The following is a 24,303-nucleotide window of genomic DNA, read 5'->3' as shown; positions in this document are numbered from 1 at the left end:
GGATCTCAGTGTATCCGATCTGCGCCGGAGGTTTAAGTTGCCGGTGATTAATAGCCTGCGATGTGTAACGGCTTAAGCGATTACTGTTTCTCTTCATCCTCATTTATTTAGACAAGATGTCTTTTTTTTTTTCCCTCCTCTGCGAATCTGCTCTGATTCCCTTCGACGTCTCGTCAGAGATAAATCCTAGAGTTTTTGGATCTTCTCCTTAAACTTTCAAAGTACGTCGCACCCTAAACAGCCTGTGCTGTCAGTGAAGGATGGATGTACAGATTTTTTTTTTGCATTTGGAGAAAAAATTAGCTGAAAATCAGTTGCCGCAGAACGTGTTTGTGATTCTTCCATGGGACAGAAAAGAGCAGTTCAGCTCTGACCTGGGATAGCAATGCAACGATCAGGGATTTCTATAATTAGCAACTTTTGACAGTGGGAAACACATGCTCTGGCTGTGTGCGGGTGTGTGTGTGGGGAGGTGTGCGCGCCTTTGTTTGTAATACCTTGTGGGGACCATTTTCCTGACACATATAACATTATGGGGACCAATTGCTCTGCAATTGCCCTGACCCAAAACGCTGTTTTTGGGTCAGGGGTTATACTTAAGACTGAGGTGTGAATTAAGTTTTGGTTAGGGTTAGGGTAAGGTTTAGGCGGTAGAAATGAATGGAAGTCAGTGGAAAGTCCCCACAAAGATAGCCATGGAAACGTGTGTGTGTGTGTGTGTGTGTGTGTGAGACGACACATACACACACACACATAGAGCCGGCCTCTGGAACATGATATGTGTGCCAGCCTTTCATGTCACCTGTCATTAGCTTTCGCCTGCTAAAATCCATCTGTCAACGCTAATGATACCCATTGAAGTAAAGGACAAAAGTATAGATTTTTACTATTTCTGTTTTTATAAAAGACTAAATTGTTTAAATTTACTAGGAAGTGGCGCCCCCAAAGAAGAGGTGCCAGCATTGTAACATGCTGGCCACCACACTGCCCAGAGAATCCTGGTCATTTAATATAAAGGGACACAGAGTCATCTTCTTCAATTAAGACATAAATGTAAAACCCAATAAACACATATACTCTAAAAAAAGCTTTCTAAAGAAAAGAAAGAATTAATTCAAACTCCATGCTTGTGATAGCACACTTTCCAATGGTAGCGTCAACATGCTAGTGATAGCTCGCACTCTAATGGTACCATTTAAGCTAACAGTAGCATGTTACCTTAAATGCAGCAGCATGTTAGCTGAAATGCTAACATGCTACTGTTAGCTATTAAGCTAACAGTAGATATCTAAATATCTTAATGGTGTTTATATATCATTAAATGCTATCTAATTGTAGCATTTAAGCTAACAGTAGCATTTTAGCAAATTGTTACATAAAAGCTAAGCTTTATGGACTAAATGGAGTACATCAATGCTAAAACTGTTTCTTTTTCTTCCACATTACGATTATGCATAGCAAAGTTTGTCATTATGTGTCAAAATCTGAAAAAGTTCAGTGTGTGTGAATACTTTAGCAAACTCCCATCGGTTTCTCAAACCTACTGCAAGACCTTTGGAATGATTTTCTGTAGGTGATCCTAAATCACCTACAGAGCTGTGAAAAATCACTCCTATTGTTTTTGCAAAATTGGCAACATTTACTTTTTGTCTATAAAGATGCAAACACCAAATGTGTTTATCGCTTCGATTGCTGACACATCTTGTATAATAACATTTTGCTTCATTCTGAAATGATTATATGTGTTTCGAACGATGCTTAAATTGTGGTGTTAATTTTGAAATGGTGTTTTATAAAAAACAAACAAACCCAAAAACATAAAGAAACCAAAGCAAAAGAAAAACATCTAACTGTTATCTGGAAGTGGGAGGCATATTTCACAACTGAAATCATTCTTCAAGTCAGCAAACTCCTGGGGTCATAATCTACGTGAACTCGCACCTCCTCAAAGTTTTTCCATTTGGTTGGCTCTTTCTCTCAAATTTTACAGGAAGATGCAATGTTGGCAAATGATCACTCGGCTTTCCTCATCTGAACTCTGCCCATCCTGCCAGTTTCCCAGTAAGCTCCCAAGTTTGTTTGTTTTTTATCAGTTGGCATAATTTCACCATGTAAAAAATAAGGACATGCTGTCAGAGGGTTTGAAATGGTTCCTTCTTTCCTGTTTTACTGTTTATTCACATATTAGTCATTTGACTTTGCAAACCAACATTTGCCTAACCTCTTTATCTAAACAGAGCGCCACTAAAAGTCAATGGGCACAAACCCTGAAGTGCACACATGACCTACCTTTTTCTTTGCCCTTGTGTGTTTTTACAGTATTTCAACAAAAGAAGAAACGTTGACATGTTGGTAAAGAAAGCAGCAACACCTTGACATTTGCTCTGAGCATGATAACCTTAACAAATAAGTCACAACAGATTCCTTGTCCGCCTTATCGGGGAGTCAAAGTTTATCCTTATTATTATTCAGTGTCTGCTACAGTAGCTCCACCATTGTATACAGACGTAGCTGGTGTGCTGCCAGTTATTATGTTTTAGTCTGGGTTAATAAGTCCAGAGCTTGTGTGTGTGTGTCGGCGTGTGCCTGTGTGTGTGTGGGCCTGATAATGGCAGGAAGTAGGAAAAGCAGCTCAGGTCGTGATAAGATGCTGGTCAGCTCTCTGAACCTTCCTGAGTACAACGCGATGGGAAAACGGTTCACGGAGCAATCGTTCTCGCCTCGTAGTGTTTATCACGAGACTTTCCGCTTCAGGTGAGAGTCCACTCAGCTAATGAGCAGGGAGCTCTCTACATGCTAATGTTCCTGGGTTGTCTTTGTGTTATCAGCCACTCAAACTGCCTGACAAAGTGCTGATGTGAAAAGCACTAAAGTTCTTAAGTGGCTTTTGGAACAGAAGGCAAATTACCTGGTCATACCTTGACTGAAGAAGGTGGAGTCTGCTGCATCATCTTCTTCAGCCTGAAAATAAATAATATGTTTAAGCAATGATTAAAGTATGAAAGTTTCATCATTTTCTTTGCATATCCGTGGTTCATTTCCCCTAAATTGTATCGTCTCGTACGGAGAAAGTCCTTCTCCATCTGTTTAGTCACACTTCAGCCGTGAAGCACACGCTGAATCTGGATGAGACAGTTCTGCTCCGGCACATCACCAGGCAGAACTGTGAACGCGCGGGTACGCACTGCACTGCGCTGCGCTATTAATGGAAACCCAGCCGCTAAAAAAAGCTAAGAAGCTAGGAATAATAAAGCACTCTTGAAGGCTGGAAATAGGCACACGCGCTCCAGTGAGTTACTCGTTCGGCTCCGAGCCTTTTTTTTATTAATAGCACAGAGTTTCTGAGGACACACTCAGAGGAGGTAGGGGAAAAAAAATGAGTAGCACTCTGTAGAGTCGTGGGGAATTTATAAATTGTAGGGTTTAAGGCATGAATGGAATATATAAACACCACCACCAGTAACATGGAACAACCATCAGTGTCATTTTGCTTGCTCTCTGTGGGGCTGTTTGCAACTTATGAAAAATAAAACTGCTTCTCTGCTGCTGTTCTTTTTTCTTCATTGGGAAGTTCATATTCTTTAGGAAGCATAGAAGATATGGAGTCAAAAAAACTCAACAGTAATGTGGGTAGAAATTAAAGGAGAGACACCTATGAGTACTATTTGATAACTGATTTAAATCTGAAGTTTAACAGCTATGAGTGTTGTGTCTGTTAAGAAGCTGACTGCAGACTGCTGGAGCAGATAGCCTGACTAAGGTAAACTATTAACTTGTCCAGCTACTGTAAGGGTAATATGTATCAAAATCACACATAAATGTCAAAGAAAGTATCATTATAACTAAAATGTCATCAATGTTATATTATTATTACCATCAGTATGAATGTTGCGTTGGGTTAAAAGAACAAGTTTAGGAAGGGTATTACTAGCTTTAGCGGTAGAAAACTTTTCCACTTGGACATTACAGTTCTGTACAGTGAATTCAGTGGATTCTCTGTGAATAGTTAAAATATGCATATACTTGAGAGCTAACCTTACTATTTATTGTAACTGCCAAATTTTAATCGCTCAAATGCCAAACATACCTTTATATAGAATAATATAAACAGTAGAAACAATTTTAGCAGTAGCGCTTAAGCTAATAGCTAGTCTTCTTCGTTTCCATCCTCATGGATACAGCCAATCAGCACCAAGGAAAATGAATGGCACTCCTGTAACGACTACTTTGTAAACTCTAGCAGGTAGCATGCTAAGTAGCATTGACTCTAGGTATTGTAAGAGCGGAAATACTTTTTTTTCCAGCTTCCCAAACTGCATTTTATTTCAAAGATTTTAGATGAGCTCTATGAAAATGCACATAGGCAGGTATTCACTCTTTAGTGGGAGCCAGCCATTATTCAATGGTTTTTGACATTTTACTTGTCATCTTTCATCCACAATTCTGGTTGTAGTATTTGAGTAGCTACAGATTGTAGGCTACACTCAGGGGCGCCACCAGGAATCTTGGGCCCCATGACAAAAATTTTAATTGGGCTCCCCCTTCGCAGCTACTGTTACAATTTCTTGAGTCTATTTGAGCCATCAAAAGCGTCACAATTTTAAAGACGCTTACTTTTGTTGGTCCAATACTGACACTAGCACAATATTCACTGCTAGTAAATTTTACATGCAACAGTCCACATACTGAAAATAGGTTTCTTACATTTTTATTATTAGTTTTAGCTCATTGAAATGTCTCTCCCCACCAGCAACAGTCACAGGCAACATGCAAATTATACATGAAGCAATCCAGAGTTCTCAATAAATGCTATGTTGTTGTGTTTTGGTCAAGCTGCAGCATATACTGTAGCTTTAATAACAAAATATGTTTTTCCATATTTGTTAAAGCTGTCACCATGTCATGACAGTTTGCTATGAAACAAATAATCTGTGAAAAAATCAATCTCATCCGCTTCCTCCCTGAGCTGCTACTGATGGCTAAAGAAATGCACCGTTCTGACCAAAAACAACCAATCAGAACCAGGAGGAGGGTCTTAGTGCTGTCAATCAACCTCATTCACTCACTGCCAAGTGTGCTAATGGAAGATTTTTTAAGGATTGTTTGTCTTTGTGTGAGTAATAAATTGTTTTTGTTGTGTAATTGTAAAAAGAGTAGAGAGACAGCAAAAATCCACATAAATTGAACACAGTGTTGCTCACCTTTCTTACTGGGACGGGGGGGAGGGGTAATACTGCTATCGGAGCTAAAGCTGCTGCTGACTGACTCATCTGTTGCTAAGTGTGGTAAAAAGTAAAGGTACAAGTTAAATTCTTTCCTTCATTCATTAAATGCTAGTGAAATGGAAGCAAACAGTAATCCGTAGCTAAGCTAACTATGCTAAATGGTTGACAATCTCGCACACTCTGCACACCTCTCTTGGAGAAAAACTGGGCTATAAATTGACACCCTTGTTTTTTTTCTCTCTTTCTTTTTGAAACACTGACTATCATTTTCTTGGTGGCATAGTAACTGCCACAGTCGTTCTGGTCTGCTACTGACTGCTGCTGAGCGGAACAAACCATTTCATGTAGATCTAGAGAGGTGTTCAGGGCAAATATGGATGTGTGTTTTTTGGTCTGGGAGAGACAACCAGAGGCGCTACCAGGAATCTTGGATCCCCTGACAAAATTTTAATTGGGCTCCCCCTTCGCAGCTGTTGTTACTCAATTTCTTGAGTCTATCTGACCCAAGGAAAGCATCACAATTTTAAAGACGCTTACTTTCGTTGGTTCAATACCGACACTAGCACAATATTCACTGCTAGTAAATTTTACATGCAACAGTCCACATACTGCAAATAGGTTTCTTACATTTTTATTATTAGTTTTAGCTCATTGAAATGTCTCTCCCCACCAGCAACAGTCACAGGCAATGTGCAAAATATACATGAAGCAATCCAGAGTTCTCAATAAATGCTATGTTGTTGTTTTGTTCAAGCTCCAGTATATAACTTTAATAAAAAAAAAAGTTTTTTCCATATTTGTTAAAGCTGTCACCATGTCATGACAGTTTGCTATGAAACAGATAATCTGTGAAAAGATCAATCTCCTCCACTTCCTCCCTGAGCTGCTACTGATGGCTAAAGAAATGCACCGTTCTGACCAAAAACAACCAATCAGAACCAGGAGGAGGGTCTTAGTGCTGTCAATCAATCTCATTCACTCACTGCTAAGTGTGCTAATGGAAGATTTTTTAAGGATTGTTTGTCTTTGTGTGAGTAATAAATTGTTTTTGTTGTGTAATTGTAAAAAGAGTAGAGAGACAGCAAAAATCCACATAAATTGAACACAGTGTTGCTCACCTTTCTCACTGGGACGGGGGGGAGGGGTAATACTGCTATCGGAGCTAAAGCTGCTGCTGACTGACTCATCTGTTGCTAAGTGTGGTAAAAAGTAAAGGTACAAGTTAAATTACTTCCTTCATTCATTAAATGCTAGTGAAATGGAAGCAAACAGTAATCCGTAGCTAAGCTAACTATGCTAAATGGTTGACAATCTCGCACACTCTGCACACCTCTCTTGGAGAAAAACTGGGCTGTAAATTGACACTCTTGTCTTTTGTCTCTCTTTCTTTTTGAAACACTGACTATCATTTTCTTGGTGGCATAGTAACTGCCACAGTCGTTCTGGTCTGCTACTGACTGCTGCTGAGTGGAACAAACCATTTCATGTAGATCTAGAGAGGTGTTCAGGGCAAATATGGATGTGTGTTTTTTGGTCTGGGAGAGACAACCAGAGGCGCTACCAGGAATCTTGGATCCCCTGACAATTTTAATTGGGCTCCCCCTTCGCAGCTGTTGTTACTCAATTTCTTGAGTCTATCTGACCCAAGGAAAGCGTCACAATTTTAAAGACGCTTACTTTCGTTGGTCCAATACTGACACTAGCCCAATATTCACTGCTAGTAAATTTTACATGCAACAGTCCACATACTGCAAATAGGTTTCTTACATTTTTATTATTAGTTTTAGCTCATTGAAATGTCTCTCCCCACCAGCAACAGTCACAGGCAACGTGCAAAATATACATGAAGCAATCCAGAGTTCTCAATAAATGCTATGTTGTTGTGTTTTGTTTAAGCTGCAGTATATAACTTTAATAAAATATATATGTTTTTTCCATATTTGTTAAAGCTGTCACCATGTCATGACAGTTTGCTATGAAACAGATAATCTGTGAAAAAATCAATCTCCTCCACTTCCTCCCTGAGGTGCTACTGATGGCTAAAGAAATGCACCGTTCTGACCAAAAACAACCAATCAGAACCAGGAGGAGGGTCTTAGTGCTGTCAATCAACCTCATTCACTCACTGCTAAGTGTGCTAATGGAAGATTTTTTAAGGATTGTTTGAATTTCTGTGAGTAATAAATTGTTTTTGTTGTATAATTGTAAAAAGAGTAGAGAGACAGCAAAAATCCACATAAATTGAACACAGTGTTGCTCACCTCTCTCACTTTGACGGGGGGGAGGGGTGATACTGCTATCGGAGCTAAAGCTGCTGCTGACTGACTCATCTGTTGCCAAGTGTGGTAAAAAGTAAAGGTACAAGTTAAATTCTTTCCTTCATTCATTAAATGCTAGTGAAATGGAAGCAAGCAGTAATCTGTAGCTAAGCTAACTATGCTAAATGGTTGACAATCTTGCACACTCTGCCCACCTCTCTTGGAGAAAAACTGGGCTGTAAATTGACACACTTGTCTTTTTTTGTCTTATCAAAGCTTGACAGGTATGGGGCCAGGCGAGAGTTCATCTATTAAACTGACTGAAGATGAACACATAAACAAAAAGCTGGAGTATAGGCAATTTTTATAGACATATTTGTGAGCCTGCCTCTTTAGATAGATAGATAGATAGATAGATAGATAGATAGATAGATAGATAGATAGATAGATAGATAGATAGATAGATAGATAGATAGATAGATAGATAGATAGATAGATAGATAGATAGATAGATAGATAGATAGATAGATAGATAGATAGATAGATTTCAGATCTTTGTATAACTTTTCTTCAGGTTAACTTAGAAAGTGCGCTATTATTGTTACTAAACTACAAAAAAATAACTGTTAGGGAAGTTCAAAAATGAAAAACTGGACTGAAGGTTGATATCCGATAGTAACACCGATGTTATGCCAAATTTATCAGTATTTTATTTTATAATTTTTTTATGCGATTACTCGATTAATTGGAAGAATAATCAATAGATTACTCGATTACTAAAATATTCGTTTACAACAGCCCTGAGACTAGCCCAATATTCACTGCTAGTGAATTTAACATGCAACAGTCCACATACTGCAAATAGGTTTCTTACATTTTTTTTATTAGTTTTAGCTCGTTGACATGTTTCTCCCCACCAACAAGAAATGCACCGTTCTGACCAAAAACAACCAATCAGAAACAGGAGGAGGGTCTTAGTGCTGTCAATCAATCTCATTCACTCACTTCTAAGTGTGCTAATGGAAGATTTTTTAAGGATTGCTTGTCTTTCTGTGAGTAATAAATTGTTTTTGTTGTGTAATTGTAAAAAGAGTAGAGAGACAGCAAAAATCCACATAAATTGAACACAGTGTTGCTCACCTTTCTCACTGGGATGGGGGGGAGGGGTAATGCTGCTATCGAAGCTAGAGCTGCTGCTGACTGACTCACCTCTTGCTAAGTGTGGTAAAAAGTACAGGTACAAGTTAAATATATGAATATGTTGTTAAATTCTTTCCTTAATTCATTAGCTGCTAGTGAAATGGAGGCAAACAGTAATCTATAGCTAAGCTAAATACGCTAAATGGCTGACAATCTCGCACACTCTGCCCACCTCTGGAGAAAAACTGGGCTATAAATTGACACTCTTGTCTTTTTTATCTCTCAAATATGGATGTGTGCTTTTTGGTCTGGTAGTAGCAACATTTGATTTTTACCCCAAAAACTATTTTAAAAATACTATATGATTAATTTTGTAATTGACAGTGTACCCCCATTTTTTAAAATATATATTTCTATAAGACTTTTTTTTGTGTGAGGGCCCCTGTCGGTCAGGGGCCCTTGAAATTGTCCTAACTTTTCCCCCCTATGCGGCGCACCTGGCTACACTGGTTGAAGTAAACAACAACGAATTGCAGTTCAAGCTCAAGCACGCTAAACCTAAAGTTCACAAAAATTACTGTGGTTTTCCTAATGTATTTTTGACCCTCTTAAGTTGTCCTTTTCCCTACATTATAAAAATGTCATTGAGTCATTGACTGAACATTTTAAACAAATTTTATCCCTTTCTTCTCTTCAGAAAGATTTCTACTTACTCAGAGTTACAATAGGCTTTCCCTGCCAATCAATCTTTAATGTTTGCAGTTCCCTTGATAGAAAAAAAAAACATTTTTCAGAGTACATTTGTAAGCAGTACTTATGAATAAAGTCCAGACGAACAAGTCAAAACACTTCCAAAGTAATGTATCAAAAATGGCTAAAACAACTAGTCTAGGGGAAAATACTGGGCTTTCTTAAAATAGTTTCTTACCTGATGTCCACTACTTTCCACCTGCGTGTTTTTAAAAATTCTACAATTAAGTAAAACTCTTTCCAACCTGGCAATAAGTAGTTCTTATAATTATTTTTGTTTTGGCAACCTAAAAAAAAAAAAAGTCATTTTAAATTGATCAAAATTCATATGCACTTATTTCTGAAACTTAAAAATCTGCAAAACAATTAAATACAAAGCTAGCATCCAAACATGAACAAAGAGATTTCGACTAACAAAGACTGAATGCGAGTCTCTGTAGTTTTTTTTATTTGTGAACTATTCGTCAGAAAGTGTGGCCTTGTCCTCCGTGGTGCTGGGTGAAAGTCAACGGGTTGTGATTAGCTGGAGTCTGCCCGCAGCGTCTGATAGTGTGGTTTTAGTTTGAACCACTTCTTGGACTACGGGCTAATATCTATTGCTGGCACAGTCTCAGGAGTGCGTGTCCTCTTTCAGTTCATGTTCCGCTTTTTTCATCCCACTTTTTTATATTTTTTTGGGTTCCTGGAAAAGGTCAAATAGAAACCGCAACAAGTCTCAGCTGTGGCAGCCGTGGGCGTGCGTCTGCGCCGATACCTTTTTAGTACAGCATAGAAGCACTAAGAGGAAGTAGTCACAGGCTGAGAGTTGAAGATTTTGACCAGTCCTCAAATCTCTTCTGCAAATTTGAAAACTTTTTATAAAGGATAGTATTTTCTATTGTTTCTTGTCTTCTTGCCTGTGCATAAAATGTTTTCCTCATAATTTTAGGCGTGAGACAGAATAATGACCTCCTAAGGGGCGAAGACGAGGTGTCTGTGGACGGACATCAGACATCACATCGCCATCCTGTCTAAAAATGTTCCGCATCTTCCACAGGAAGGAAGTCATTTCTGTAAGCGCTGGCAACAGGGAAGCAAGCCAATGTGATCAAAAAAGAAACAAGAAGTTTTGTCTCGCCATAAAAAAAAAAGAAATACAGAGCTTGTTTTAGACTTTTAAGGCCCTGACCAGCTTTTGTTCCAACTGATTCATGTCTTTGGTGCTTATAAGAAAAGGAAAAGATGAGTATGTGAATGAGAGGAGAAGCAGTTGAACAAACTGGTGAATGCAACAGACTGTGGGGGAGTTTTAGCTAACTGGGGTTTTCTGTTGGCCCAGATATTGCGGGTCTTTGGTTATTATGTTTGAGCAGCCCGTCAAACTTCAGTAACAGCATAAAAGTTACCAGCAAACCCCACAAGAAAGGAAATAAAAACACCCTAAAACCCAATCCTTCCTACATCAACCAAATTTCTTTGGCGTCCTTGTAGCTCTTAGTCAGAAAGTCATCGACAAACAACCCAAGCAAGCGCTAAATATTTAAAGAAGGGGCTGCTGAATAATAGATGAAATAATCAGCTGTTTTAATAATGCGACTTACTTTTCGGCCTTTTCCCTGTCGTCCAGGAAATACAGTGCCGTGGCCAGGAAAAACATGCCCCCCAGGACAATGATGAAGGGACACAGCATGAGGGCATAGCCCAAACTGAGGAACTTCCATAGTTCAGATGAAGCGAATCTCTCCTGTAGCTTATCAGAGATCTGCAGCCAGACACAAAGAAAAAAGAGAAAACATTTTAAAAAATAAAAGCTAGTCACCAAGAAGGGATGTAAGTATGTGATCAATTAGTCAACCTAAAGTTGATTGATCCTATCAATCATCTAATGATTAATTAATAACCATTTCCTTAAAACTCTGACTATCTTGTTTCAACTGGGTCAACCGTCTTTCTACAAGAGTAAGGGCTGCGAATTTAAAAAAAATAGTATATCATTATATTTAAAAAATTTTGTGTCAACTGTGGTTTTCTTAAATTATTAAACGTGGACATATTTATGAAATATAACAAAACAGCCTGAACATCTTATGTTGCTGAATCGAAAAAGATATTTTGCGACACTTAATCCCAGACTGTTCTGTCATCACATCCTCACCTTCGTAGCACATGAGTAATTTTCGGTTGAGAAGTTGACACTGCTCCGCCATGCAGCACGGCTGAATAAGCTATAGTAAGGTAAAAAATTAAGGAGCTTGTCAAGTGTTTATATTTCAAAACAGAAGCTCCCACAGAGGTTCATTTCGCATCCCACAACGGACACTGTCTGAACCGTTTCTCTCTCGTTCTGGTGAGGCGCCGCCATTTTTATTCCTGTATATCTAGCCGGCTCCCTTTAAGGATGACCAGCGGTGCCCTCTTCTGGTTGGAGGCCAAACCACAACAATAAAAGAAGGTCTAAACGTCTAATAAACCATTAATCGACATCTAATCGTGAGGCAAATATTCAAACCTTCTACGACACACTACGCGGTGTTGGTTTTCACACGTTTGTATGCACTTTTTCTCCAATTCAAGGCAGGGTTTGACAGCTAACGACTTATCTTAGTGTGTCATGTGTAGGGGAACAACAGCTGAAGGGGAACAACAGCTGAAGAAAAGTGGGTGTTAAGTGACCTGTTATGTCTCTCTGTATCACAGGTCCCACTGACAATCACATGGCGACGGAGGCTACTAATGGTCTACGCTGAGCTAGCTGTGTGTGGAGGGGTCAGAGGGAGGCAAACAGCAGGACTCTGCTAGTGAGTGAGTCAAAGTGTCGCAGTGGCTCTGCCACACTGATTTCATGTTAGCTTCTGCAGACTGACATTCACTGCAGAAAAAAGCTGTCTTTATAAAAGGAGGATATTGAAGGAGGTGAATCTGTGCGAGGGGAGTACGTGCATTGGGAAAGAACCATTAAAAACCCAGGTGGCAGCAGTGTGTGTGTGTAGGCGTGTGTGTGTGTGGCCGGTGAAGGGCCCATTTCATCAAGAACACTAAATTCTCTGCGACTTGCACAGAGCAGCAAATCTAAAAATAAGCGGAGAACTGCTGCCGGTCTAATTATCCTGCCAGAAGGCATTTCTTGGATGATTATGGAGAGATTGTTTCTGGCATTCCTTTGCTACCAACTACGTGGTACGGTCCTTCTTTACCGGCAGAGGAGGAGTCTGGGTTGTGTTTATCAGGAGGATTCTTGACTGACATCAGTCTGATACGCTCTGATGAAAATGAGTCTTGGCTCAAATTTCTGGGAATTTCAAATATTCTAAAGCAGCTTTTCAAAAAAGGTGGTAATTTTCCTGAGGCGTGACCACTAAAAAGCAGCTCTGCCGCACCGGATCCGGATTGTTGACCTCAGTGCTTCGTCTTCAGGTCTGCTTGGTGCTCAAGCCCAAAACCTCAGTGTGAACCAAAATAACTGAGTCATTCCCTATCTTTCTCCTGTGGTTGCTTGGCGATAACCACTTGCTTTTTCCTGCTATTCCATCTCTTTTTGCCAATTCACAGTCGCCCCAGCCAATATCCATGGGCGACTGCATATCTGCCCCCACTTGGTGTGCGTCACGACTGGTCCATCACACTCGTGTGCTAAACCTCAGCTCAGGACACTGACGCACTCCGAGCGTTCCGAGCTTCGTCAGTCGGACTTTTGCGGAGGACGCGCGAAACCTCCGGGCGCTCAGAATGTCACTCATCAGGAGAGAACTATGGCGTGGAGTGGAGTGGATCCGGGGGGACCGAAGAACCGTGGGGCAATGTGGGAGTAATCCAGAATGGCATTAATCTGACTCATGAAAAAGATGGATGTCAGTAATAAGAGTGCTATTAAATTGTGCTTTGTCTAGGACTTCATTTTGTTCAAACTTTTCTACATGTTTTTAGGTTACAACAAGAAATAATGTATTTTTGGGGTATTTAATATGATGGATCAACACAAATTAGTGTGTGAAAGGAAAAGGATGCCAGCTTTTCATTTTTTCAAATCTAAAAAGATTAGCATGAATTCAGGCCCCTCTGAATAAGTCACCTAATTAGTGGACTTTTGGGACACATGCAAAACTGTGTATGTGGTGTAAAACTAACACTTTGCATCAGTTTAGGAGGCAGGTCGGTATTGTTGGGATGTTGGATGGAACTAAATACTAAATATCCCAGAACAAAACCGGTTAGAGATCGTAAAAGGCTGCCGAATTGGTTGGGCTCACCTTCCGGGTGAATAATACCCCTAAATATAGAGTCCGAACTATAGCGGAACGGTTGAGATCAAAACATTTTTATTTGTTGCCGTGTCCTAGTCAAAGTACAGACTGAATTTCATTTGGAATCTGTGGCAAGAAGTGAAAATTGGTGCTGCAAAATGCTCTTCATCCAATCTGTCCCACAAAGTGTTTGGGCCAACGTAGAGAAATTAATGTGGCCATGGAGGAGTGAGTTTCTGCCAAACTCAGATTTATAGTAGATTCATTTTACACATTTGAGAGTAAGAACATACATATTCTCTGATTTTTAAAATGCCAGAAAACCTTTAAAATATGCTTATATGTTTAAGATTAAAGGGTCCGAATAGTTTTGTAAGGCATTGTATATTAGCACATTGGCGTACTCTCACTTTCCTATCAGCACAAGCTCCATTAGTTAACGTAATGCATAAACAGGAACTGAAAGTCTTGCTTTCACCTCAGGATGTTCTGGGCGACTCAGTTTAATTGAGTGGAAAATGACAAAAAATGTCACCTTCACTTTCTGTGGGGTAACTTTTGAAAGCTTTAAAAAAGAAAAGTGTGAAAATACTTCAGTTTGAGAAAGTTGAGAATCATGATGCCAAATAATATGTTATTCAAAAGGTTTCTCTGTACTTCTACATTGTTTTTTTTCTTATTTACACTGAGTTTGAAACATGGCAGAGAGAGGAAGTTAAGATCGGACCAAAGTAAACTCTTCTGTGTAAGAAGTAAGTGCAGAAACAATATAGTTATTTATTTCAGGGCAACGCTGCATCTGATCCCTCTTTTGAGGAGCGCTTCTTGCTCTCGCTCCTTTCACCTGCCTCTGACGCTAGTTTCAGATTTTCATTCAGGCGAGAAGGAACAGGAACAGCAGCAGCTCAGCAGACAGCTGCGCCTGTCGCCAGCCTGTCAGGTCCTGACAGATTATCCTGAATGAGTTTGATTCTCTTAATCAGAGACATCCGCCGCTTTTGTTGATGGAGCTGAGACTGTGATCCAGCCTCTGAGTGATGAAACACATAACCACAAAGTGCTCTATTCTCCTGATACAATTTACAGCCCCACACGCACAAAAAAGAAGAAGAAAAAAGCCGATTTGATACGTCAAATGCGTGGATAGAGTGTGACACGTGATGCGGCGTGCCGGAGAATACGCTTCTTCCTGCCTTTATTACCATTCCAGCACCGCATCAGAATGCAGGGGAAGAGGGGCTCAGTGGAGTTGCTATTTAACTTTAGAAATGTTCATTTTCACTTTAAAATAAGACGAATGTGTTTTGACAGTCTGATGCGAATCCCGTTTCACACTCCATTGAACGCCGAGCAGCACTTTCACTCCGGCTTCCTGAATGCTGTTCTTTTGGGGGGCGTACGCGCTCGGTCTGAAAGGTGGGGAGCGTTAGGTTGGGGCGGGGGAAACAGGCTGACGGTGACCTTGAGAGGCCCGGTAAGGACTACTCTCTCATCTGGTGACCGATCAAATACGGCAACTCTGGCGTCTCCGGGGGAGCTGTGAGACTTGCTAGAAAATGCCACTGATTGCCTGGAGAGCAGCGGCAAAAATCACAATCCTGTTCACCGGTTCTCCTGGGACCTGCGCTAAAAGCCCCTCCTGTGGAACACTTTGCGCTGGCCTAGTTAAAGCCAGAGCTGAGATGGTGTGTAAATGTGCTTGTTTACGTGCTGAAGTGGCGCGCTCCACATTTGTCACCTGGCGTGCATTTTAAACACACAGCCACAGCTTGGGGAGAAGGAGGATGGGCGAGGGTCTTACCTTGCCTATCAGGTATGGACTTCCTGCGTCACCCAGGAGATGAGAGGTGAAGCTCTGAAAGGCGACTGCTGTAGCTCTCCGTGTGGGAATAATAACAAACTGCAGAGAGACGGGAAGAGGGAAATAAGGTCAAGGTGAAGAGGGAGGTCACACCACCTGATAGGTTCAGATAAAGCTGTCAGAAACGGTAAAGCTGTTTACTTGCATACTCAATGCAGACAGCGAACTAATTAAAAATAAAAAATTTGTTTGGCTTACTGAAACTCTTATTATTATTTTTTATTTTACAAACCCAAACACGTACAATTGTCGTTAAATAATTCACACCAAAAGATTTTCCGGAATTTTTTACGCCACCAGAATGAAACTTTAATGAATTTAATCGGGTTTTTAGGACAATGACAAATGAAAAACACTACATGAGTAAAAAGATAAAAGGATAATGATAATAGTTTTCAAACTTCATCACTAATAAAGTTCTAAAAAGGCCAGTTTTTCTTCCAGAGGTGTGCTGCATTTAGCTACACCCGTACTTCCATAAATTTCAACCAGCCTCCCCACCGAAGAGAAGCAAGAATCATAATGCTGCCATCACCATGTTTCACTATGACGACGGAGTGTTGGGTGAAAGCTAAATTTGATCAAATTAAGCCAAAAAGTTAAATCAAACGCATCCATTCACATGTTTTTTACTCCTACTTTAAAGTTAAGAGCAGCTTCTTGTTGGCTGAATAAAACCCGAACAGAATTTAAGTTTGTGGTTCAGTGGGACTGAATGTAAAAAAAAAAAAAAATCAAGGCGTATGAATACTTTTGTGTCTCAAACTATTAAGGTCAGAGTTCAGCCTTTATGGCTCAGTTGTCAGTTTCTCCACTCAAAGAATTGTTCCACTTACCATTAAAATGTCTGCTGTCAAAGCCCAGTTCACGAAAAGCAGCGTCTCTCCGATGAAGATGCAAACCTAAACAAAGACAAAGAGATTTCACTCCGAGAGCCGCCACTTTCCGCTGACATGACATGTAAAACCAGGGAAGAGTTGGAGGATATTTCTATCGCTGCTTTAAGAACTGCTTTGGTTAAAAGCGGTTCGAAAACATGTTATTATAGCGCGGCCCCGTAGATTATGTTGACATGCGGGCTTCCACTGAGCTGCACCCCACAGACTGACGACCAGCTCAGGATGACAACAATTGTTTATTTTCGTCACAGATATTCAATGCGGGAAACACTCTGGCGCTGCGATTTCAAATTGCGTCCCTTCGGAATAGACAGAGCGAGTTGTTTACTCTTCAAATGGCCTCGGACTGCATTGCTGGACGTGCAGCTAGTTGGTTCTTGACCGCTTGAATCGTAAACACACCTGGAGGGATTTGGTGGCGGTGGAATCTCGTGTATCTGTACTGCCTGGTTTCATCTGAATCGGCCGACTGATGTGTGTTTCCTGCTGGGGAATAACCCCCTCTCTCCCTTGCTCCCGCCAGACCTGCAGTACAGCACAGAGAGCTCCGGCAGGGTTCTGGTGATGTCAGCCGGGTCCGCGCTGAGGCCGACACGTTGCCTCCTGAACGAGAGGAGCCAAGTCTCGTCTCGTCGACAGCTGCGGGGGGTTCGGCGGGCCGTCGGTTCCAGCCGTGTCACGCCTCATAACACGACGCATCTGTCAGCAATGAAACCCGACTCGCTCACTCACAACCGCAGCGGTGATTTAACACGGCACAGCAGAGCACCGGCGCTGGAGGTGAAGTCGCACGTTGCGAGCCGTTTATCCTAATCGAGGCGCAACGTTATTTCTGAGCTAAACGATCCGGACATGATTAGCCGAATGTTGCCCCTTTGCTGCACCTGATTTCTACTCCTGTCCGTTAGGATGAGCTGGGGCCTATTTCTGCAACGCAGCGAGTGTATAAAATTGAGCTGGACAGACGTGTGGCCGTAGCTGGACTCTAATTGTCTGAGTCATGCTGCTGTCAAACACCTGATAAATGTGCACCTTTGACCCAATGGGAGTTCATAAAAATCTTACTTCATTAAATCCCAATTATTATTCATTTCAGCCGTTATTTAATATTTGGAAACTAAATTAGAAGTTGCAAGATGACTGCTGTATCTTTTCCGAAGCATATTTTACAAGCAGAAGCCGCTAAATGTATGCAGGCAAGCAGCATATCATTGCAGTACTGCCGACAGCTTTCAACTTTCCCTTTATCATTTCAACCATCACATATAGTGGTTCCAATGGTTGCAGTTGTCTGAATGGGTTTAAAGTTTATGTGAACTGCTTGGATTCAGAATATAGATTTGGTTTTGGAGCATAGGACTGAGGTCGGAGATGTTTCCAAAGCTTCATGTTGGCCTCTTTCCAAAGCTAGTTTTGATGTGTTTGGGATCCGTGTCCTGTTGGAACACTCTGCTGTATGCAGTAGTCCCACAGCATGATGGTGCCACCACCATACTGGACAGCTGCTACAGCATTCTTAGGTAGTCTGGTGTTGACTTCTCTGAACATATTCTTGTTCGTGTGGAGTGTCTCAAACTTCAATACTATAAAGAAAATAATGGAATATGCTCTAAAGCAAGGTCTATGTTACACAAAACACATTTAAATAAACTCTACCAACTCAAATATAAAAAACTGGAAACATATGGGGACGTTCGTCCATATAGTTGTCAGGGTATATGCATAGTATTGGGGCAGTATATAAAATTTCAAAAAGCCACAATAAATTTAAGCTAGTGTGCCTAAGATTTGTTTTTGAAATCCTTAAAGTTGTTTGTTACACCATGACTTATTCCTAGAAAATGAAATGTTCTGTCTTTAAAATCCCCAAATTAATATAATGCTCATTCTCACGGGCACTGTGAGGGCACCTAGAAAAAAAAAACAAAAAGCTGTTGAACAAATCCAGTTGTAGGGAACAATGAGCGGCTAGACTTTCTAAGGTCGGCCACAGCCTGTCATTTAGGAAGTCTGTTTGCTGCGTTCTCTGACAGGCATGGGAAAATATTATCCAGATATGCAGCTATAATACCGACCAGCACCTTGAGGGTCATTTCCTACTCCTTTGTAAGTGATAAGAACAAAATAATGTGTGCTCGCTAAGTCCAGTCTGGATTATTCCGAAGTCGTGATTGTGAAGTGGCACCCTTTCCTGCTCCACGAGGCTGTTACACCGAGAATGCCATGCTGATGTGTTCATTAGATTAGCCGCAGCTAACTGCAGCAGCGAGCCGAGGTCACGCTAAAGCTGACTTGCGACTGACACCACTCGTTACACAGAGCGGCTCACTTCCCCGGGGGCCTGAGAAGAACTGGTGTCACTCTTGGTGTCCTCTTACAACTTTATTCAAACATCAACCCCACCTCAGTGAGCTTTTACAAGGCCTTCACCTGCTAGACTGCTCACAGAACTGTCACTTTCAGCGTTCTGCCCCTGAGGTTAAACACCGCGACTCACGTATCACTCTGTGTGAGGGAGGGAGGGGGAACGCAGTTTCTGTCAGAGTAAACAAGAGAGATAAACTTACATAAGCTCCAACGATGCTGTTCTTGGCCACGACAAAGATGAGGCAGATGAAGATGGCAGAGCCCAGCATGCTGATGGCGCACACCAGGGGGTCGGCCCGCTCCGTCTTACGCCGAAAGAAGCGCGTGGCGGCGGCTCCGATGACCAAGCCCAGCAGCCCCGTCACGCAGGTGATGGCCCCAAAGATGAGGCTGCAGGAAACAGCCATGAGTAAGGTTAGGATGCAATGCAAGCCTTAATGGGTTTAAGCTGCCCAGACAAAACAGACCAAGTGTTAGGGTGGATGGGGCTGCAGCTAAAGATTGTTTCAGTAATCGACTGTTCTCTGTGCTAATCGCACAAAAACACTCGACACATTCTGTAGATTTTTAATTTAAAACTTTTTTATGCAAAATTAGAAAGCATTTAAAAGATGCAAATAAACAGGTAATTCGATTCCTGTTGTAAATAAGAAAATAAACATTGTATTGTCTAAAATGCAACAACACAGCATTCCTTAAGCAATCTCTCGATTATTTGTAGCAAAAGATGCATCTGCAGCTCAAAAAATGCTTCTAACATCAACATGTGAAGAGCTTCTGTTCGACGTTTTATCACTACAGTGTAGGGCCGATCTGGTGATTAGTGTTTTGATTGACCAATTAATAACCAGATAGCAAAGATGAAGCTTTGTCACTCGAGGAATTCTGAGTAGAACATATTTACAGAAAAAGAAAATATTTTATCTTAAATGCAAAATGCCTATATTTTTGTACAGTTTTTGCCTAATTACTACTCTGATTATGTTTTATTTTCTGTCTGTGAGTCTCCAGTTAACAATTAACCAATTTATCAAACAAGTTGACGATCAGCTCAATAATCTTCATCAGGAATAATCCCACTAATCATTTCATCCCTAAAGGTAGATTCTATAATTCAAATGGCATGTAATACCTAGAAGTATTTTACTCATAGCAGGAGTCAAACAGAAGCCTCTCCACCAACATCTCACCTGTCTCTGCTGCTGCAAACTTTTTTTGTGCAGGCTTCGACTTCCTTCTGCACCACCTGCGCTCGGAACAGGTAGATGGGGATCAACATTGAAAATGCGCCCGTGGCAAAGGACACGGCTGCTGTCGCCAAGGACGAGAACACGTAGCTCCGGCTGGCGGAGAGGAAAACACAAAGATCACTCAGGTGAGTGACGGTCAGGGCAGACGAAGACAAAATAAACTAAGCTCCTGTTACACTTTATACAGTACCAGGCTTCCTTATCGCTCCAATAATATTTGGCCAGCATCCTTATGATGCAGCTCTAGGGAAATATCTGGATCTACAAGTTGATTGTTACCCTAAGACAAGCTTTAATCTCAACTGGATCTCAAAATAATATGTTTAATTTTCTAGTAGAGACTAATGTGTGCACCTGTGACGTTCCAACAAATCACCATGGTTACATTGATCCAGATATTCACATACTAAAGCAAATATGACTTATAAGCATTAAGCCACTGCTTCGTGACAGTTCTCCACACATTATGCAGACATTTGGATATTTCTGGAAAGCTGTTTTATGAAAAACGACACACTTATTGTTTTGTTCTGAACTCACATTAAAAACAGATGTGATGATATATAGACTAGCAGCCTGGTAATAATTTTTACATTTGAACTGCCCTGTTGGGAGGTTGGCGACAGAAACAGTTTATTTATTTTTCGATCAGTGAACGCAACATAAATAAGCTCCACCTGGTTATGCTAACTACAACACTCTTTGGTGTGGAAGTTGTTACAAAGAAAAGAAGACTATTTTCAGTACCGGAAAGAAGAAGTACAACAAGGATGCAGTTCAGCAAGGATTTTTGCTCATGCTTTTTTTAACTCCTGGACAGTTGTGATGATGCGTAACTGTGGCAACAAGGTATTGTTTTTACAATTGGGAGCAGCTGATTAGCATCCTAAAAGCTCAGATAACACCAGAATCGCTAAAATACTACGTAAAGCTTTAAATTTCAACTTTGTAATAACTTCATCTTATTTAAAAATAATATTGAAATCCTTGTTAATTTTGGAATCAGCTCAATTCACTGTCGCAGCTTTACGAAATCGGAAATCGGTCACAAAAATCTCTAATTGGTGCTAATCTGCTATCACGACAATCGTTGATCAACCGGCTCCTCCATCCAAAACATCTAACCGAAACCGAAGAGGAGAATCTGAGTAAGCAACCGAAACCCCGGTGCATGACGGTGCAAAGCCTTACTTCTTGGCGAGGGCCTTCATGTCACTGATCCACGATTGGGAGTGCGGGATGTGTCCTTCCATGTGATCCGCGCTGCCTCTCTTTGGGTCAGGCACAAAGAGCAGGATCAGAACGCCCACAGTGATGCCCAGGAACGGGGACACCTGATGAGACGAGAAATCAATCGGTCAGCGCGGTTCACAGAGAGACCCTGTGTGGGCTGTGATCATGCTAACATACGGCGCCGGGAGCCGTTTTGTGGGGTTGTTAAACCATGTGATGCAGGACAAAGAAGTGTGTGTCTGCGCTCTGAATGCGTGGCCGCTGTTTGCCGATGCGCCTCACATCTTATACAAGCCCTGTGAAACTAAGAGCATTCCCTTTGCTCACTCTACTGGTACGCAGTGTCTGTGTGTGCGTGTGTGTGTAGGCGTGGGTTGTATACAGGAGACTAAATGAGCTTTTTGGCTTTGAAAGCTGCTTTGTAAGCAGGAGTGACTCTTGCAGGTGCCCATCTGCTGTGATCTTTACTGCCATGCTTTCTGGCTCGTGTGATTGCAGGTTTGCACCTGAGTCAGTCTGTGTCTGGGAGATACAAAGACGAGAAGCCGGGACGGGATGTGTGAGACGGGATTTGTTTGAGTAATCCCAGCTACCAACAAAAGCGAAGGCAGTATGTATCAGGGGAAATTAATCTCAACTATTCAGCGGCTCATTAAAGGTTGTTATATTTTTATAGGTGCTGTTACCATACAATAAAGAAATGTGTACATGTGAGGATTAAGCTACGTTGCAACCTCAGTTTGTTAGAATTTGTTGATGTGGTTTTAAAATAAAGTGTTTACCGAAGTGAAATATTGAAGGCTTTTTTTTTTGCATTTTGTCAGGCTGTAATCACAATTTTTATGAGTGGGAGAATTAGACCCATCGCTGCAAGAAATCCATAATAAAATCGTGTTTGAGGCTATGTATAGGACGCAGCTGAGCTACGCTGAAAGAGAATACAGCTACAACTTCAAAGAAATGTCTTATTTAGTCACAAATAATTGAGTGAAGTTTGTCCAACTTACTTTATTTACATTTGTTTAACTTGAAAACTTCATAAATAAACTTGAATTAACTCAATTTGATTCCTTTTGACGAATTAATGCAATATATTTAAGTTGGGTTGCTTTTTGTTTCAGTGTAGCAGCTCTGGTCAGACGATGCTAAAATTAATCTTGTTGACCTACATGCAAATTGCTGTGTTGAAACAACAGACAGAAACTTGGTTAAGAAGAAGAAGAAGCTCCGATAGCAGCAAATAAGCGTTTCTACAAAGTATTTAGCTAAATGAACATGAATGCACGCCACACTTTCTTTACTTTTAGCTATTTCAATACATCAGTTGTCTTCGTTCTACTTCAATATGATGAACTACTTTCAGTTGGCCTATTAAATAAAATAAAAGTGTTTTGTTATTTTTGCCATCACAGTTAATCAGTGAGACACCAGAAGTCTGTGACCTTTGACCTGCAGTCCCACAAGACCCATTAGGCACTTCCTGTTTGACGTAGGGCAATCACACAAATTAGCAGACGATATTTTTTTGTTGTTGCCATTTCACTCCATTGACTTTTTCAGGAAGGTAGCTGGAACACACCGGACAAAAACAAAAGGAAGTGCTGCTACCTTTTTTTTTTTTAATCTTTGTTTAAACAGGATATGGCCACACAGAAAACGTTTCATGTCTCGGTATTTGTCTTCCTCTGCATGCCACGCCGCTGATTAATCGGCTTTGAGATCGTTGTATTGGAATGTCATTGTGACCGCTTTGGAACAAATTTCCCTCTCCATTACCCACTCCAATGTTTGTTATTTTTTTTTACGTCTTACAAAGACAAAAACAAATGGAACTTCCTGTCCCCTAAGTCGTCACGTCCAGGATCGCTTTCCCGCATCCAACGTTCTGAGAATGTTAATGCCTTCCTTTAAACGTTGGTCCGTTCCCAAGGAAACAAGGTCATAATTTGTTTTAACGATTTTAAAAGCCGACGCTGAAGTCAACGGTTCCTGTGGAGTCCCGTTGGACCTTTCATTGGTCTTTTCCATTATGGCTGCTATTCCTTATAGAGCACTTCGGATGCAAGCATGTTGTTTCACGCAGTCTGTGGATTCTATGGCAGTGATATATGCTCCTAATTTAACACTAGTCATGAGAATTCATGCAGTTTATGCAACAGTATCACCTTTTAATTGAAAGGTTTTCACTTTAATGCACGTTGAGCACGTTTGAGGCATTTTGCAACCAAGCACTTTATAAAAAATGTGAGGTTAAGCTAAAAAAAAAAAAAATCTCACTTTTGAAAAATTTGCTAACCCAGAAGAGTAAAAGACTATTATATCCATTTCTCATTTCTTATTAATCACTTTTGGTTTGTGTCTTTTAATATGGGTCCATCTAACATGATGTTATTAGACTTGATTATGACTCCACTTTTGGATCGGACTGGCTGAAGCTGCTTTATCTAATTTTACTGTGGAAGATAAAGCTTAGAGCCACAAAAAAAAAATCACACTTTTATAATTAAATATAGCTAGCAATCTAAATTATATGAAATTATATATATTATGTTAGATATGGTTCATTACTTACAATGTAGCAGCAAAAATTGTAGTGTGAAAGCAGGCGAATGAATATGAATATAGGCATGAATGGCTCATACTGGAGCCTAATATGTAATTTTTTAAGTCGGAAATATAAACACAATTGAAGACATGAGCACAAACTGCATTAGTATCGCTGACAATACTTTGTGCTTTATTCATGTTTGATTATACAACACTGTCTTACCCTTAAATACTCATTCACACCAAATTAACACACAAAACAAACAAACCACTGACGTTAAACATGTTGGCAAATTTCAACGCCTCATTTTAGTTTTGAACTCAACTGAATGCGCTCAACACATTTGATGGTAAAATCTTTGGAAGTGCTTCTGCAAGAGGGGGAAGTGACACTAATGATTGTGACAGTTGTTCGGCCTCTAACTTTGTGTTGTGTCATTTTCCCAGTAAAGACTCTGAATCCAGAAATAACCCCTGGTGTTTCTGTCCCCTAGATCCGCACCCAATCAGAGACCCTTCATCTGTATTTGTGGACATGTTTTGTTTTTTTTTT

The 24,303-nt window shown here is 40.6% G+C and overlaps 1 protein-coding gene across 2 annotated transcripts in view; it reads right to left on the bottom strand.

The window, feature by feature from the left end:
* The window catches only part of spns2 (SPNS lysolipid transporter 2, sphingosine-1-phosphate), a 78,641-nt gene that overhangs the window by 3,958 nt on the left and 50,380 nt on the right, over window positions 1-24,303 (bottom strand). The window contains exons 6-12 of one of the 2 annotated variants that reach the window (XM_032576383.1): window positions 21,162-21,304; window positions 19,911-20,063; window positions 18,921-19,110; window positions 16,291-16,356; window positions 15,395-15,493; window positions 10,954-11,114; window positions 2,919-2,961 (exon numbers count right to left, since the gene is read on the bottom strand). In XM_032576383.1, the coding sequence (XP_032432274.1) occupies window positions 2,919-2,961; window positions 10,954-11,114; window positions 15,395-15,493; window positions 16,291-16,356; window positions 18,921-19,110; window positions 19,911-20,063; window positions 21,162-21,304 (855 nt within the window). Of the gene's footprint in view, window positions 1-2,908; window positions 2,962-10,953; window positions 11,115-15,394; window positions 15,494-16,290; window positions 16,357-18,920; window positions 19,111-19,910; window positions 20,064-21,161; window positions 21,305-24,303 lie in introns of both variants that reach the window. The other variant, XM_032576384.1, reaches the window with a different exon arrangement.

Source organism: Xiphophorus hellerii, chromosome 11 (assembly GCF_003331165.1).
Source record: "Xiphophorus hellerii strain 12219 chromosome 11, Xiphophorus_hellerii-4.1, whole genome shotgun sequence".
Classification (NCBI taxonomy): Eukaryota; Metazoa; Chordata; class Actinopteri; order Cyprinodontiformes; family Poeciliidae; genus Xiphophorus; species Xiphophorus hellerii.
Note: the sequence above shows the minus strand (reverse complement) of the source record. Positions and strands in the feature narration are given on the sequence as shown.